The sequence below is a fragment of the Culex quinquefasciatus genome, chromosome 2 (assembly GCF_015732765.1).
Source record: "Culex quinquefasciatus strain JHB chromosome 2, VPISU_Cqui_1.0_pri_paternal, whole genome shotgun sequence".
NCBI classification, from domain to species: Eukaryota; Metazoa; Arthropoda; class Insecta; order Diptera; family Culicidae; genus Culex; species Culex quinquefasciatus.
The window spans coordinates 41,310,329-41,328,100 of NC_051862.1; the positions used below are offsets into that span (position 1 = coordinate 41,310,329).

Consider the following 17,772-nt stretch of genomic DNA (forward strand, 5'->3'; position numbering starts at 1 on the left):
TGATCAATTGTTTAAATTCATAAATGCTCATAAATTCTCAAATAAAAAACTTTAGTTCCTAAATTCTCAAATTATTGAATTTTTAAATTATTAAATTATTAAACTCCTAAATTCCTTTATTCTTAAATTATTGAATTTTTAAACTAATAAATTATTAAACTCATAAATTCTTAAAATCTTTCATTCTTAAACTCTCCAATTCTTAAATACTTCAATTCATGAATTTCTATATTAGAAAATCCCTGAATTTCAAAATTCCTAATTTACTGAATTCTTAATTTCAGATCCTTTTGAAATAAAGAACTGCAGAGTTCTTAACCCTCTAACGCCCATGGTTACTCCAGAGCTCCACTATTTTTTGTGTTCAAAATTAAATTTCTCTGCAACCATGCATTTCTTTAACCTGGCTCATTAGTTTATATAGAATGTTAACTTATAATCATTAAAATTTCATGTAATTTGGTCGATCTGATTACGAGTAATGTACAAAAACGTAAAAAAAATCTCGATTTTGTCACCGTCATAGATTACACAAAATCTGATATTATTGGAGTATTTTTGGAATCATATTTCAGGCTAGAGAAATTTTGAGAAAAAAATAATACAAATTTCGTGTTTCGATTTTTTTGTGTGTCTCTTTAGCGAGAATCATCAAGTACAAACTGTATTTAAATTTTCAAATCCGTAGATTTATGGTTTTGTAAGATTTTTAAATTTATAAATATTACAATCTTTTTTATTGTTTAAATTTTTTAATTTAAAACCCACTGGAGGTCACGTAGGGTAGTTTGGGGTAATATGGACAGTGGGGGTAATTTGGACACCCCTTAAAAAATCACGTTTTCTTCGGATATAAAGTGAAAACGGCAATTTAAGTGATAAGGCTAGTACTAGTAATGGCCTAGGAGTATGGACAAATCAAAAAAAGTTGGAATAGGTTAAGTAGTTTTGGTATAGTATGTGAAAGTTTCCAAAGGCCGGTTGGCACTGCCTTAAGTTCTAATATTTGAGGGTTGGGAAATAAGGTTTTGCAGAGGCTATATGGCAAAAAAGTGGACATTTTTTGTTTAAGGGGGTTGCTTGGACGATGTCTGAGATATGTACTTATAAAAATTGTGCATTTTATCAATTTTTATCATCAAAAATTGCAATTTATGATAGAATATGCTATGGGGGTAATTTGGACATGGCTTGTGGGGTAATTTGGACATACCTGAAAGTCTACCTGTCAGGTAAAAAATAACTTTCATGGTTGATTGAGTTCTTAAAGGGATTTAAAATGTCAAAACACTCAAAAAGGAATGTGAGCAATCAGAACTTTCACAAAATCCCTATTTTTTAATTTAGATAAATTTATTGCAATATTCAAATGGATGAAATTTGATTACTGCACATTTAGCTTTTAGTCAATTTCTGTGACATATCTAATTTCTATGCTGGTTTACAAAAATATCAAAACTTGAAGGGCTACATGTAAAATTAAAAAAAAAAGATGGTTTCAGGTTAACTAGTTTTATATAAAGATTGATTTACATAAATCTAAACAATACCTTAATCACTAAAAACTATACTTGTGCCTTATCCAGAATCAATGTTTAAATCATTTCAGAATTAATGATTGAATTATGTATACAACACTGAACCATTTGTTATCTTCCTATTGAAATATAGTTCTATCACAAAATCATTATTTATACCTTTGATGAAATATTGTGAGCAAAATAAACACATCAAAATATAAAACAATTACAAAAACATGCTCAAAAAATCAAATGTTAAACTTATTCTTCAACGTGTGTCCAAATTACCACACAAAAGGTGTCCATATTACCCCACAAGGTATGTCCATATTACCCCACAAGGTATGTCCATATTACCCCACAAGGCATGTCCAAATTACCCCATAGGGGTGTTCATATTACCCCCACACAAAAATGTGGGGGTAATTTGGACACCTTTTAATTTTTGCGGTAAAAATGGGTTTTTCATCAAAATTTATCGAAATGAATGACATTTTTTCATCAAATATGGTCTCTATTATCCTCTGGTGTCATCAACATTCCTTTAAAATATCCATACAGCCCGTGGCAGAGCAATTTCCTTAGGGTGTCCAAATTACCCCACACTCCCCTAAGTGTGCTTTGTACACAGTTTGTAAGGGCACTTTTAAGAAAGGCGAAAACACGCGACTTCCTTAAGGTTAAATTTTATTTAAGATTTCATATCCAAATTTCTAAATATTTTAATTTCTTTTTTGGATTTATTTTTTTGCCAATTGTTATGGCTGTGTTACAATCCATAGAACATTTTCAAAGTTTGAATGAGAATTTTGTTACGAGAGAGGGGGTCCAGAAATTCGCAGGCTAAGTGCGAATGATTCTGATGATATCCCTTCAGTTGACGCTCAGGCGAGGAACATCCTGGAAGGAGCGTCACTGACTACGTCCGTAGTCCTGTTAGATCTTTCTTGATCAGGACAGTATAGCTCTGGTTCCTTGCAAGTGTCCTATTTTCTTACCTCCACGTTGGCTTGGTTTTCATGATGACCTAGCTGGTGGCCTGTGGAAACGGATCGTAAACCTTTGACCAGCGAGGGTCAGAGTCGAGACGGCTAGAAGAAAGGGGCGCGACAATGTGGGAAAGGGAAGTAATTTGTGATTGTAGACGGTATTGTTTTGATTCGCAGTATGTTGAGTCAACTGCTGTGGATGTACCGTCAGTGGGGGTGACATTGGGTCTGGGGGGTGAGATTGGGTCAAAGTGATTTTTTACGGATTTTACCATTTCTCAGATTCTTTTCAATGAAACTGAATTCTGTTAAAAGGGTTGTGTAGGGGACATCTTAAGATGACTTCGCTGAAAAAAATTCGTTCCTAGAACATATCCTGTTATTTTGGCAGATGTCTAAAGTTGGGGTACGTTTTTGGCCAAAAATGACCTCTCGAAAAATCATTTTTCTAATATTTTTGTTAGAATTGCTCGAAAACTACCCAAGTGTTTGAAAATCTCCACTTCAAACATTGTAGCGTGTCAATACGATTCCCTCGAACAAGAAACGCTGTTGGATGACTTGTTTTTACCATATCTTTGTATTTCAGCATCATTTTAGTTTCATTTGACCCAATGTCACCCCTCTAAGGGGTGAGATTGGGTCAATTTTCAAACAATTGGCATTTAAGGTAGTGTTCATCAAAATCGACCATATATTGGGAAAATGTTAGTAAACTATCTAAGAACAAATCTACGTTAAAAGATTTTCGATGTTATTTAAATTGTTTTTGTTATTAAGAAATTTCGAGAGGTGTTTCGTTTTTTGACCCATAGTCACCCCCACTGACGGTACCTGAAACATCACACAACGGGGTTTCTCTTCTTTCCGTTTTTATCTATCATCTATATTCTGTTAATTTTGTTTCACTGATTCTCTAACGCAGCTTCTGTTTACTATCCTCCATTTGATTTTGATTTTACTTATTTGATTCTCTTATTTCTCAACGCTTTTCCACTCTATTTTACTAATTGATGCTGCTGCAACAAACTGTCTGCTTTCCCTTAATTTGGCAGCGATATCAATTTTGTTTATCATGTTCCTTTTCTTTATTTATCTATTTCAATAATTTCTCATCTTCCCTGTAAATTGCCCATCATAACAATAATCTAAGCTTGTTTGTTATCTTTTTTCATTAACTATTGTTAATTTTTTTATCTTCTTCATAAATTACTATCTTTCTTTTACTATTGATTCTTTACATAGTATATTTCTTTCACTGTCCATTGTTTTGAAACTTCACCTTTTTCTTAAGCAAGTGAGGTTCGAGCCCTTACTCAATTTATGGAATGATTAAAGGATTAACACAAATATTACTATTGTACTTTTGGAAAACTTTTCTAAAATGCTTAGGACCAAAATATTGTAACACAGCACCGCGACAAAAGAATAGCAACAGATAAACACGACTCAACAATAGGGGAGATTTCAGGAGAAAACAATACACAGTAAATAACAATTAGTTTTTGAATTCAAACTAAAAATATAACAGTTTTTGCTTTAATGAAAGTTGATAGGCACACTATAAATGGTTAGGCGCTTATACTTACATCAAACCCTACTTAATGTACCACCCCCGGCCGAGTTAAAATGCGTAACCGGAAAAGAAGGTGTGCATGCCTGGCACGAACACTCAAAGCGTGTTCTAGCGTGCTGCTCGTACTGACTCAGAGCAAGGGTGAGATGTAGGTGTAAGGGTAGTGCGTGTTCGTCGGGAACCTAGTGCATAAGATCGGTCAAGGCCCGTTCTTACACTGAAAAAATTGCGAATTGCGAGAGAGGGGGTCCAGGAATTCAAATTTTTGCGTAACGTAATTAAAAAACGCTCCCTACGGTTGCGATCTGAAAGGTTTACTTTATTGTTGTAGCAAATGATATTATCGAATCGTGTTATGAACGCTTATTCTTATCTTCCCTGCTCACAGCACTGACCCTTGTGGATTTCCTTCGATTTGAGCTTCGTGTTGGTTCTGCACGCACTGGTTGAGATTTACTCTTCGTTTTCTGAAAAAACAGTACAAACTTTTAACTAAACCGTTTGGAAGTCAAATCACCCGTAAAAACATACCGATTTCGAGGGCAGATGCATTCGAAAGTGTTTGATGGCCATCTGCCGCGTGGGAAACGCTCGGTCACACTGCGTACATTGGAACGTGTCGTTGCGTCTGTGTACCATTCTATGCTTCATTAGGGCCTTTCTGGTTTTAAATTTCTGTTGGGAGATGAAGAAAGTTAAACTCGTTCGTGTTATGTAATTGTTGCTCTTTGCTTACCTGCTTGCATGTGCTGCACGTGAACCGCAGCTTTTGGTGCGTTTGCATGTGAAGTCTGAGAGAGTAGCTGCTGAGGCAGGGCTGAAAGTTTAGACAGAAGAAGAATGCGTTTAACACATTAAGCTATATCGAGTATTTTTACTAACCTTTTGGCATATTTCACACACGTTCTTGGCTTTGGTTTCGTTTAGCACGTGTGTGCGAAAGTGAGCATAGGCGTATTTCCGAATAAACATGTCTGTTTTACCACACACTGTACAGGTGTAAGTGCCCTTCTCATCCTCGGTTACTTTTTCCAAAAATTGGATCGTTACCTCCTTCTTCGAGTGGGTTACCAGATGCCGTCGAAGCTTAGTCCGGGTTTCGAATGTCTAAAAAAGAAACGGGATTTAAAAACTTTGACAACAAAAAAAAAAACAAAAATCAAGCATACCTCGTGGCACGTTTGACACTCAAGCAATTTTTCATGAACTCTTGCATGCAGCGCTAGCTGTCTTCTGTTTCTCACGCGCTAGGGGAAAAAATAAAATCAGATAACAATGCATTAATTAGACAGAAATAAGACTGTACTAACCGTTCCGCACAAATCGCACTTGAACAAGCCAAGCTCGATCGCCTTGTGACCACGGTTGTGGTCCAAGAACAATTGTTTCTTAGTGGTTTTGTAATCACACTTTAAACAGCTGAAGGGACCAGTTTCTTTTGTGACAACTTTCACGCGATCCCGAATGACGGGTTTCTTTTTTGCTGGAATTTTCTGAAAATGTATTAAGAAAGTTAGAAATAGGTCAACGTCTAGAATAATTTCAACTAACCTTTGGTTTTTTAGCTATAACAACTTGTTTCTTGCTACGAACAGATTGATCCTCTGCAATTGCAGCAGCGGCGACCTTTGCCTGTAAAAATAAATATACTTTAAACATCACAGAGGGGCAAATTGTAACAATCTAAATTTCAAGGTTGTTAATCGATAACATTATCGTCGATAATATTATCGTCTGACGATAACGATGATCTATCGTTATTGTTATCGTTATTTCGATAATTCTATCGGTGATAATCTTATCGCCGACAATGAACGATAACTCATTTTTTTTAATCTTTAAAATCGACTTATTTCATCCATATCATGTTCATTTTCAATGCTTCCACTAAGAATATATTTTATGAAAACCTAGTAAGTTTCACAGTATAAATAATATTAAATATGTACTCAAATTGTCCAAAAAATACCGTATTTTTCGAAAATACTCAAAATTTGTATATATGCTTTTTTCAATTTATTAGATTTTTTTGGAAAATACTAAAATTTTCGCAAATTACCGTTTACTCAAATTTTCAAAGCATGCAATATGGGTAGGGTTAGTGAATTTTCACGAATTCGCGGACAGCGTGAAATTCGTGAAATTTGAAGATTTCCGTGAAATCCCGTGATGTTTATGAATTTCCTGAAATCAATTCTTTGAAATAACAACATAATAAATATTGCAGCCATTAAGTCTTTTTAAGAAAATTTCATTAGTTTTAAAATGAAATGCATTTACTGAGAGGTGGATGCTGCAAATACTTAAATAATGTTAGCATAAATCAGTCAAATTAAAAAAAAACATATTCTTGGAATCATCGAGTTATCACAAGGATGATGTCATTGATCGCAGTTCTTCTTATAGCAAAAAGTTTAAATGTTTAAACTTTCTTTTTTTACCAAACTTGATAAAATTGAGTGAAATATTATGATGTTTTTGAAATATTGATTTTTAACTGAATTTTTTTAATTGAATTTATTTATTTTTAGAAATTATTTAAAAGCACACATTCATGTGAAAGTAACACTAAATAGTCTCTTCCCTTTATTTGAATTGATGATTTGTATTATAAAATCACCTTTCAAGACCATTTCGGATTTTTTCTGAGTCCTGTTCAATTTACATGATATTTGATTATTTTGGGTGGATGGTTTCCGTGGAAGTTAAAAAATACCACTTTTTTTGTTTGAATAAAATTTTGAAGATTTCGTTACAGATTAAATTATTTATGCCTATTGAAATATATATAGAGCCCACCCATAAATCACGTGGATACTTTTTAGGAAATTAGGAAAAGTTTTTTGTGTCACCTTGAAAAATTGAGTGAAGATTTTTTTAAATTGTAAAATAATATATTATGAAGCATAAAACGTAGTTTCAGTAATTTTAACATTAGATTATCAGAGTTATATTAACATTTTTTACGTTCCGCGAAATGTCCGTGAAATTTGGTATTTTGAAATTAAGGTCCCCTTGAAATTTGCAATTTTTGAGCGTAAAAATCACTAACCCTAAATATGGGTATCAAACGAAGCAAAAAATTTATGCTTTTTTTATTTCATTAGAGGTTTTTTTTTTTTTGAAGATACTGAAATTTTTATAGAATACAAAATACCGCATTTTTTCGAAAATACACAAATTATTGAATTAAAATGTTGCATGCTTTTTTATTTTAATTTTTTTGTTTTTTGAGTTGTATTCACAAAGTACCGTATTTTTTCGAAAGTACTCAAATTTTCAAATTATGCAATATGGTTTTCAAGCGTAGTGAAATTTTGTATGCTTTTGCACTCTATTATAGTTTTTTTTAAATACTGAAATTTTTACAAAATACCGTATTTTTTCGAAATACTCAAATTTTTATAATTTGCAATATGGGTATCAAACGAAGCGAAACTTTGTATGCTTTTTCACTTTACTCAAGCTTCTTTAAAAAAATATCATTGACATTTCTGCAAACAACCAAAGCAGGCAAACTGTCAAAAAGTGCAATTTTGTTTGTTTGTCATAGTCTTATACCAGCTTGAGACATAAGCATTTGAAAATTACGGTCTATTTTGGTGCCACTTTGAAATGAAAACAATTCTATTGTTTCTTCAAAATCTTACTAAACGGCAGTGTCTGAAAAAAAACGTAGCAATTTTTTAGAAAAATCTTTTTTTGTTTACAAATTTGAATTACAATTTTTTTCTTAACGGTTCAGATTTTTTTAGGATTTAAAATTATCCAAAAATCACATTTTAAAACATATCACTTTGCCGAAGACACAAAATCGTTCAGCAAATCAATATTGAATATGGATTATGTATTGAATAGTCAAATATGCAGACTTATATGGATTTTTGCTCATAAGACAATTATGCGTAGATCAGTAAGGTACCGCTTGTAACTTACCCGAAAAATTCTCAGCGTAGACTTCCACAGGTGAATGGTGAAGTTTGTCGCATTGCTGAAGAACACGTTGCACGTTTTACAGTGCAGTGGCAGATCCGACTTCTCGCAAGCGACTCTACTGGAAGAATCAAACTCCATGTGGGAATCTTCCGCCTCTGTTGGAAGCGCCACCGGCTCGGACGAGTTCGTGTGAGTCTTTTTGTGGTTCAGGTGCTCGACTTGCCCTCCGCATCGCTTTACATAGGGATTTTCATTAATTATTGAAGAGATGTTTAAAATTTAAAATGCTTACCAAACCGCAGATTGAACACTGATAGTTACCATCGATGACATAAATGTGCTTTTGCACATGAGCTAACGCCTTGTCTCGAGTTGAGCAAAAAGTCTCGCAGAACGAACAAGTGTAATTGTTAGTATCTTGATTACGAACCAGCAATTCTTCGTACATTGGTCTCATCACGACTGGGTTGTGGGTTTTATAATGCATTTGCAAGTGATATCTTTTATAAAATATCTGAAAAAGAAGAATCAAGCACAATCTAATCAAAATAATTCTTCAAATGAATCATCCATTCTCACCATCTGGCACTTGTCGCACTTCAACCGCTCCGGTGCACTTTGTTCGTCCAGCGTTTCATCGAAATCTCCCTCCTGCTCTGTTCTGGCCTCATCCTCCAAGGGTTGACCCACACTCAACGTACAACGAGAAGCTTCTTCCGGCTCGTCTTCGACCACCGAGTCGCCAAACGCATCATCCTCAATGATCAGCTCTTCCTTGATCACCGTTTCGTAGCAAAACGTCGAGCTACTTTCATCCATGAGCGGTTCCGCCGCCGCCACCACCGCTTTGTCAGCCTTTTCCACCGCTATTTTTGATATCGGAATCGCCTCTTCGAAATCCTCAAGCAGCAGGTCCTCTTCAAATGGTACCGTTTGTGTTACGCTAACAGACACGTCTGGTTCCGGAACGGGAATAACCGTGGAAACATCTACCGCGGGTTGCATTCCCTTCTTGTGGACTCCCTCATGCCTTTCATTGTCGAACTTTGTGCCGAAACACTAGAAGCGTTATCAAAAACGTTAATTTTAAGTTGAAAAAACTCAAAAACATTAAAAATTAACCAACCCTCCCACAGTATCGACACTTGTACAGTTCAAGTCTGATTGCTTTGTGCTTTCTTAAACATGCTTGAAGGTTCGAAAGTTTGCCAAACGTTCGCTTGCACTCGGAACATTTGAGCTCGTTGGGGATTTCCGCTGGAGGTTCTTCGCCCACAGGTTCCGGGTGTTCGTCGAGGATCACTTCCTCCTTGGTCACCGTTTCGTAGCAGAAAGACGACACTTCCGACGCGTCCTTTGGAGGATCATCTTTCACAATCGTTAGGAGTCGAATCTGGTGGGTCTGTTCGGAGGGTTGTCCCTTGGCCAACTGTTGAAACAAAAATAATTCAATTGTTTTCTTCAAACAGAATACCAAACCAAAACAGTTACTTACGGTGACGATTTTGATTTGTTTAATTAAACTCATTTTCTAATTAAACTGCTTCTAAATTCTCTGTTCTTCGCTGTGTTTATTGTAAAACAACAAAATCTAACGAAGCTTCTGATTTGTTTACCTCTGTTAAAGCCGGCTTCGATCGCTTTGACGTTTGTTGTCTGCACTCAAACAAATATTCCCGTTAATGTTACGCGATAAATCCCGCGTTAGAAAATCAATGTTTAAGAAGTACAAAAAAAAGTAACTATAACTATAAAATGTATGACTATGCTCATTGGTAAAGTAGCTAACTATATAAGGGACCATCCACAAACCACGTTATGGGGTGGGGGGGGGGGATAGTTGGCGGTTGTCCACGCTCCATACAAAAAAGATTTCTTTGTATGGAAATTGTCCACGATGGGGGGGGAGGGGTTGAGATTACCAAAAAATGCCCACGTGGTTTATGGGTGGTCCCTAAATGGGTCATACTATTACAAGTTTAGCATGCTGCTTTTCTTTGTCACAACCTTTTGTTTTAATTCTCTACACGGTTTTTTTTTTTGATTATTTTTGATTTATCTTCATGAAAAACGCTAAAAATACATATATTCATGTATGTATCCATCAAATAACTTACGAATATGCTTGAAAAGACTCTAAATTACACATTTCATCAATATTTGACCACTAATCTTCAAGTTTCCGCACCAAATTTACGCTTTTAGTGCGCAAGTCTTCTCAGAAAAAACCATCTAAAATGCATTTTTCTGCATTGATCATCATCTAATATGATTATATTCAAATTGTTTAGGCTAGTTTGAAACTATTTGGAATTTTGATGAAATTCCGATGTAACCGCTAAAACTTTGTTTTTTTTCTAAACGAAAATTTCGACAATACTTAGATATATTGGAAACTAAAGATTGCAAAGGAACTGTACATACGTTCAATGTATTTTTAAACACCTTTTTCATTCAAGTGTTGAAACCTTACCTCGTAATTAAAATTATTATTTTTTATTTTATTTTTTTTTTTTTTTGCTATTTATCAACCGGACATGTGAATATTCGCAATTCTGTACCTTGACCTTGAGATGTTCTGATAAATTGCGCAATACAGGTAGAAAAAATATTTTAATCTAAATTTTGATCACGGAAATTGATTCTACGTCCAATTTCCTTCAAAATTGAGTCTAAGACCGACCCTTTAAGATTTGTGGTTCCTGAGTTATCGTCGTTTGAAGATGGGGGTTTCGCTCAAAAATCGCCAAAAAGTCGATTTTTTGGGAGGGTACAAAAATGGAGGGGGTGGTCCGATTTGGATGAATTGCGGGATTTTTGCATGTTTTGATAGTCTCAACAGCTCTGCCAAATTTGAGCTGAATCGGAGATGGTAATTTTCAAATGCTGTTCCGCTTCAGATGACCCATATATAAAAAATTTCGATGGTTTTGTTCGAACGCGAATCAGTTGAACACGGAACGTCGGATCGAGGTGCTCTTTGTTGCGTTGGGTTCGTATAAGTCCAAGGAAGGTTCTTACGCCAAAAAGTTACAACTTTGGCCACTCTGGAACCGATTCCGGAAAATCTTCAGATTGTATGGGAAAAGTAACGTAAAATCAAATTTTGTTCACAGTTCACAGAGCAAACAAGTTAAAAACGTTAACAAACGTAAAAAATGCAGAACGAAGTTTCTCGGGTAAGGCTTGTTATACATTAGAGTGTAACAAAAATGACTTATTGGCGGGCATTCAAGGGTTCGTTCCGGTGGGCATACTAAGCCCAAATCCAAAATATGAGCTTGATTGGACGTAACAGGAGCTGGCGCTCCGCCTTTCAATTTTAAATGGGATTTACTGCCGTTCTACGCATAATTGTCCCATGTTCAAAAAAGTGCAACTGAGAAAAACGCGATTGAAATTTTTCGACCGATTTCTGTGTTTCTACGCATAATTGTCCCGTGGGTTCCTATTCGCCCTATGTGTCCCTAATCGCCCCAGTTAGCAGTTTATCACCTTTATTTGTGATTCTCTTGCTTTACAAAAGGTAAACAAGACATAATGTTTAGTAAAACTAATGATTCCGTGTAAGAAAATACTTGGTGGGTCAATTATGCGTAGAAGTTTAACGATGGGACAAACAGACTTGGTGTTGTTTTTAATGAGTTTCCTAACAAAGTACCAGATTTTATGTGTTTTTCTTAAAGTACACATCAAACTAAACTTTAAAATGTCATAAAGTCAAAATCGACCAAAACTGACATGGGACAATTATGCGTAGAACGGCAGGTTAACCCGTAGAAAAAGATTTTTTTCAAAAATGTCACTTTTTGAGGCATTTTGGCCAAAGAAGCGTTTATTTCCAACATCATTGGCGTGTAGGCCAGGTCCTTGCGCATCTTTTGGTATTTATAACATTGAAATTTGGAGCACCCTAGAGCTCGGTACAGGCCTTCAAAGTTTGGCATTTTTTCGAAAAATCGGCCCCGGCAAAATCAAATGGCGTCTAGGGCGTCGCGAGGCGCTACGCATCTCTTTTTTGCCGGGACCGATTTTTCGAAAAAATAAAGGCCTGTACCGAGCTACAGGGTGCTCCAAATTTCAATGTAATATATACCAAAAGATGCGCAAGGATCTGGCCTACACGCCAATGATGTTGGAAATAAGCGCTTCTTTGGCCAAAATGCCTCAAAAAGTGACATTTTTGAAAAAATTCTTTTTTTACGGGTTAAATCTCATTTAAAATTGAAGGGCGGTGCGCTTGCTCAGGTTACGTCCAATCAAGCTCATATTTTGGATTTGGGCTTAGTATGCCCACCGGAACAAACCCTTGAATGCCCGCCAAAAAGTCATTTTTGTTACATCCTATTATACATACAACTTTACCGAAGAGACCACATCGACCTGAAAATCTCTTGTCAACACGCAGAAAAATCAAGCTGGTTTGAATCAAAAAAATATTTTGTTGTTTTATCTTGAGGATTTTTTGTTGAAATAACCCTCAAAACCGATCGAAACAACTCAAAATCTTGAGTTGAAATTACGTGATGTAATTTGTCAAACTCTTTTGGAAACAACAACAAATTTTTTGATTTGATTCAACCCACAACGGCGTAGAATCAACTTAAATGTGTGTTTTTGATTCAAATCTAAATTGTTGTGATTTACACGTGCCCGCTATCTGTCAAAAAGTTAAATTTTTCTCAGTTTGCTGTTCGTTTTTTGTTCGTTCCGTACGACGAGGCTGCACTTACGGATCCGTAGTTTGTTCATTTGCCTCGAGCGAATCGCGAAATTTGAAAAGGTAGATTCAGGGTGATTTCAAAACCACCCAAAACCAGGCCGACTTAACACGGACAATTGAAATGCCGATGCTGCCGCCACCAGAAGTTCTTCAGCGTGTCGCTTGCAAGACGGAGAACCAACCCAGTTAAGCAGATTTATCGGGACATTTTTGGTAAGCGCCTTAGGATTCTACATAAATTTTTCTTTTCTTACGTTTTTCCCACCGTTGCAGACCTCTGCGGAAAACTGCATAACCACGATCTGGAAACTATGTGCCAACATGGCCGCTCAACGCGGGGAGGCAACTTTGCAAACTTGTCGGTTCAATCAGAGGCGACAGTGTCAACGAAGACGGGGAAATGGTTCACGGGCCAAATTTGCTGCAACATTTGATGGAACAGATGGACATTATTTGGAATTTTCAATAAAATTTAAATATCAATAAAACTACAATTTTTATTTCAATTCAACATTTTATTGATTCAATTCAAGGACCATAACCTTAATTTGAAAAATATCTCTAGTTGTTTCAACAACAAAACCGACATTGATTCAACAAAATTTTGATTTGAAAGTGGCTTCTGTCAAATTTTGATCAACAAAAATGAGGGTAGGTTCAACAAAAAAACTGCTTTGAAACAACCAAATGTCTCGATCTGAAATAATAAAATTAGAGAGTTGATTCAATACAAAAATTTTGTTGATTGTATTCAACAAAATATTTTGTTGAATCAAACCTCATACAGGCTGATTCTACAAAATATTTTTCCTTTAATATAGTTCCTTTAATATAGTTGAACATAACTTACTGCAGTTTGAACTTTTTTTAAAAAGTTTTGTAAACAAAAATTTGCAGCTTTTGTAAACATGCTTAATTTTGTTCTAAAAAATAATATTTTCAGTTTTCAAATATTTTACATACAAAACTTGTTATATTTTGAACACAAACGTACAGGTTTTATGTGAAATTGCTGTAACTTATAGAAAATTAAAAGTTTGGATGAAAAAGAAACATTTTGCTTAAGATTTCTTCAAAATGTTGAAAGGGGGATCAAGTTACCCCTAACATTTTTAAAATGCCGGTTTTAAATATTTTTTAAAAACGCTTGGCATGATTCGAAGAGATCATCTGATGAAATACCCTTATTAACCAAACATAGATGAATGTTTAAGCTTTCAATTCATGCAAAAAGTACAAAAAAAGGGGATCAAGTCTCCCCACTCTCCCCTATAGAATTAATCATGTTTAAAAAAATAGTTTAGACTGAACTGCAATATTTTCTTGAGAAGCTTCACCAAAAAAATCTAATATTTTGAAGCAAATACTATCACAAAGTCCATTAGGAATGATTACAGTTACGATAGAGCCAATTAGCATAACATGTTGTTTTCCGTTTATTTTTCGATAATTTCGGTGCCGGCATAAAACACTGTTTTGGCTGGCTATTATTAATTATTAATCAATTTTATTATTTAAAAACGTTACTTAATCCACCGGAAGGTGGTTGCTGCCTTCCTCCTAAAAGCCTTGCAACCACACACTACGAAAGCTTTGGCTAACGCTTACTTAGTAAAGACACTATACATCTGAGTGCTGCCATCTAGGTATGATAAATTTAATGAACCATTTGAAAGCACTGCAGTGTTTGTGTGCGTGCACTGAGCGTAAAGTTCCGACAGCTATCCGCCGGAGCTTTCAAATTATGTAAATAATGACCCTTTTTAGTATCAACCAAAACAGTTTTTCGAACATATCTTTTAAAGTACTGCACCAAGCCGGATGAAATTTAAAAAAGACTTAAAGAACCTGAAAGCAAATCCAAAAACATAGATCCGGACAAAATCGGTCGAGCCAGTTCCGAGAAAAGTGAGTGAGAAAAAAAATTCTACGTCCATCCACACGCACAGACATTTGCTCAGAATTTGATTCTGAGTCGATATGTATACGTAAAGGTATATCTGGGAGGCTTATTTAAAAAGTTCAATTTTTGAGTGATTTTATAGCCTTGCCTCAGTGAGGTGAGGAAGGCAAAAACCATGAAATTGATGCTTTCGGTTACGTTGTGCTGATGTTATCCTGAGCTTTCGCAGCTTCGTTGTGCGTTTGCAACTGCAGCTTCACATCAGAGTTGCTTTCCTTTTGCTGAAAACAAAAAAAAACCCTATATTTATACCACTCTAAATTGGTTTCCCATAAGAACCTACCAAAATTGGAGACGGATGCGTTTTAAAGTGGTTTAAGGCAATTTGTTTACTAGGAAATGTTTCCTCACAACGGGTGCAGTGATAGATATCATCATTGCCAAGAAATACCCGTACACGTGCGAAGTGTGTCTGTTTGTGTCTGATGAGGCCTTTTCTGTTTTCAAATTTCTGTTGATAGAAGGTTAAAGAACCACAAGTTCACGCATTTGGCTCGATTTGAGTTACAAACCTCAAACTTACCTCGTTGCACGTGTAACATGTGAAACTCGGATTTGCGTGAGTTTCCATGTGTCGTGTATAATACTTGAGACCACCGCAGCGCTTTAAAATCAAGGTTAGAAATTATTATTCAAATGAAAACAATGGGCAGTTTACGATTTCTTAACTAACCAGCTGACATATTTCACACTTATACTTGTCGTATGTATGCAAGCGAAAGTGGCTCGTGGCATGTCTGCGGTTTTTTTGTGTTTTGCCACAAATTGAACAGGTGTAAATTCCATTCTCATCCACGGTAACTTGTTCTAAGAATTGCCTTGTTACTTTGACTTTGGAGTGAACGTTCCGATGGAGGAAAAGTTCCGATTTGTTTATAAATTTCTAGAGAAACAAAATAGTTTAATAAATACGATATTAAAAATTATCTTGGAGCGAACCTCGTGGCATGTATGGCATTCAAAAGTATTTCCCTTATCATGACTCTTTTTATGACGGACTAGTATCAAATTGGTTTTAAAGCACTAAAAAATAAATAAATTATGAGATTGCTGTAAATAGACAAAACGTAAACTATGCTGACCATTTGGCACACATCGCACGTGAACAAGCCAAGTTCCAACGACTTATGACCACGCAAATGAATTCTAAGCAGATTAAGTTGTTCAGTCTTATATTCACACTTGGAGCAGTTGAAGAAACCGTCTTGGTCTTTGTCTTGCTTGGAAAGATCATAAGGAAGCCTGGTTCCTCTTTTGCCTAAAAACGACTAAAATGGATCCCAAAGTTAGGAAGAGACGCATCGTTTGGAAATATATTTACGAACCTGTAAATATTGAGCACGATCATCTTGTTCATCATTCCCAACAGATTGGTTCTTTACCGAAGCAGCAGGGATCTTCGACTGCAAAAAAATCAAATTTTCATTTGGCTGTTAGAATTATGCGTAAAACGGCACGATGTCAATTTACCAGAAAGAACTTTTTTCTTTTTTCGGCCCTTTGTTTTTGCAAAGCTTTGACCGTCACTTTCTTCTGCTGACCCTCCGTGGGCTGACCTTCTCCCAACGATGGTCGAACATCCTTTTCTTCTGGTTGTGGCGACGATTCGACGGCATCTTCGGAGGGTTGCTTCTCACTTTCCGTTTTCGTCTCGTGAAATATAAGTTCATGTCTTTTGAGGGAAGTCTTGTTCAGGCGCTACAAAAGTTGACAATAAAATTTCTCTTTTAAGCTATTTGTTCTCGTAAAGAAAGTAATAATTATGCTTTGAAAAATATACTTTATCTTAATGTGTATATAGTAAAATCAGTAATTGATTGTAGGACCCAATTGGCAAACCCTAATCAACGTACTTTACCACAGATTTTGCAATCAGCTAGAGAGGCGACCCGTCCTGCTTTGGTTTTTTTCTGGAGTGGTTTGGGTTCTGGTTCTCTCTGGTGTACGCGCTCATGTCTGGATTGCTCTATGTTATTTACAAAAGACTAGAAAAAATCAAAATAAAATTCAGCTAATATTCAAATAACCAATTAAAAACAACTCAAACCTTCTCACAGACACTACACTTGAAGAGTCCAGCTTTAATTACGTTGTGCCTCCTTACGCATCTGTTAAGTTTAGTAACATGATCAAACGACTTATTGCACTCGGAACATTTGAACGGGAGCTCGTTTGAGGTGGTTTCCGTTGCATGTTCTGCCGGATCCTCCAGGGTGACTTCCTCCTTGGTCACCGTTTCGTAGCAGAAAGACGGGGTTTCCGGATCGTCCTCCGGAGGTTCCTCTTTCACGACCAGGGAATCGTGAAGCAACTTTTCGGAAGGTTGTTCCGTTGCCATCTCTGTGTTAAATACTTTTTTGAACTTGCTATATATAAAAAAATCAAACAAAAACTTACTGTAATAATTTAGATTAGTTTGATACAAATTATTCGACTTCGGAATTTAATTTAACTCTTAATAAATTTACAGTTATGAGCACTGTTTACAACAAAACATCGCGAGTTTGTTATCTTTGGTTTTGTTTACCACTGTTAAAAATGGCTGCGTTCTGGCGGCTCTGGGTTCACTTTGGGCATTACACTCGAAAAAAAGACATGATAGACTGAGTTCGATTTCCCACTTTTTCATACATCCAGAAAAATATTTTATACGATCAGCCTGTGCTCCTGTACGAGGTATGATCTAACAATGTTTTTGTTGAATTATTTTGTATAATTTGTATAATTAACAAATTATGCGTTGAAACAAATCCTATTTTTTCCATTCCACAAAATGCTTTCAAGTGGTCAGTTTTAAAGTGTGAACTGTTAAGATTTTTGTCTTTTTTGTGGTAACTGCTGTCAATAGCTGAGTTTTGCCTTACTCACCTTACTGAGAAAAGGCTATAGAATCGCTCGAAAACTGAACTTCTTAATTCGACTTCGTAGACCCACCTTCACGTATACCTATCGACTCAGAATCAAATTCTGAACAAATGTCTGTGCGTGTGTCTGGATGAAAAATGCACTCAATTATCTCCGGACTGGCCGAACCGATTTTAACCGTATTGGTCTCATTCGATCCG

The 17,772-nt window shown here is 35.8% G+C and overlaps 2 protein-coding genes across 3 annotated transcripts; both read right to left on the reverse strand.

The window, feature by feature from the left end:
- Positions 1 to 4,378: 4,378 nt before the first annotated feature.
- Positions 4,379 to 9,838, reverse strand: LOC6034696 (zinc finger protein 266). Its single transcript, XM_038257213.1, has 12 exons — positions 9,517 to 9,838; positions 9,148 to 9,450; positions 8,601 to 9,080; positions 8,314 to 8,535; positions 8,022 to 8,255; positions 5,637 to 5,717; positions 5,396 to 5,578; positions 5,255 to 5,332; positions 4,968 to 5,192; positions 4,822 to 4,902; positions 4,617 to 4,760; positions 4,379 to 4,552 (listed from the first exon to the last, which is right to left on the reverse strand). The coding sequence occupies exons 1-12, from the start codon at positions 9,547 to 9,549 to the stop codon at positions 4,439 to 4,441; spliced, it is 2,178 nt and encodes a 725-aa protein (XP_038113141.1). The 5' UTR covers positions 9,550 to 9,838; the 3' UTR covers positions 4,379 to 4,438.
- Positions 9,839 to 14,707: 4,869 nt separating this feature from the next.
- Positions 14,708 to 17,249, reverse strand: LOC119767942 (zinc finger protein Xfin-like). 2 transcript variants are annotated; one of them, XM_038257997.1, is made up of 11 exons: positions 17,105 to 17,249; positions 16,755 to 17,047; positions 16,561 to 16,692; positions 16,178 to 16,405; positions 16,033 to 16,110; positions 15,790 to 15,975; positions 15,647 to 15,730; positions 15,381 to 15,590; positions 15,231 to 15,311; positions 14,991 to 15,158; positions 14,709 to 14,928 (listed from the first exon to the last, which is right to left on the reverse strand). In XM_038257997.1, the coding sequence occupies exons 2-11, from the start codon at positions 17,043 to 17,045 to the stop codon at positions 14,842 to 14,844; spliced, it is 1,545 nt and encodes a 514-aa protein (XP_038113925.1). In that variant the 5' UTR covers positions 17,046 to 17,047; positions 17,105 to 17,249; the 3' UTR covers positions 14,709 to 14,841. The 2 variants fall into 2 exon arrangements, with proteins under 2 accessions (XP_038113926.1, XP_038113925.1); XM_038257998.1 differs by lacking the exon at positions 17,105 to 17,249 and having other exon boundaries at positions 14,708 to 14,928; positions 16,755 to 17,065.
- Between the last annotated feature and the right edge of the window lie 523 nt (positions 17,250 to 17,772).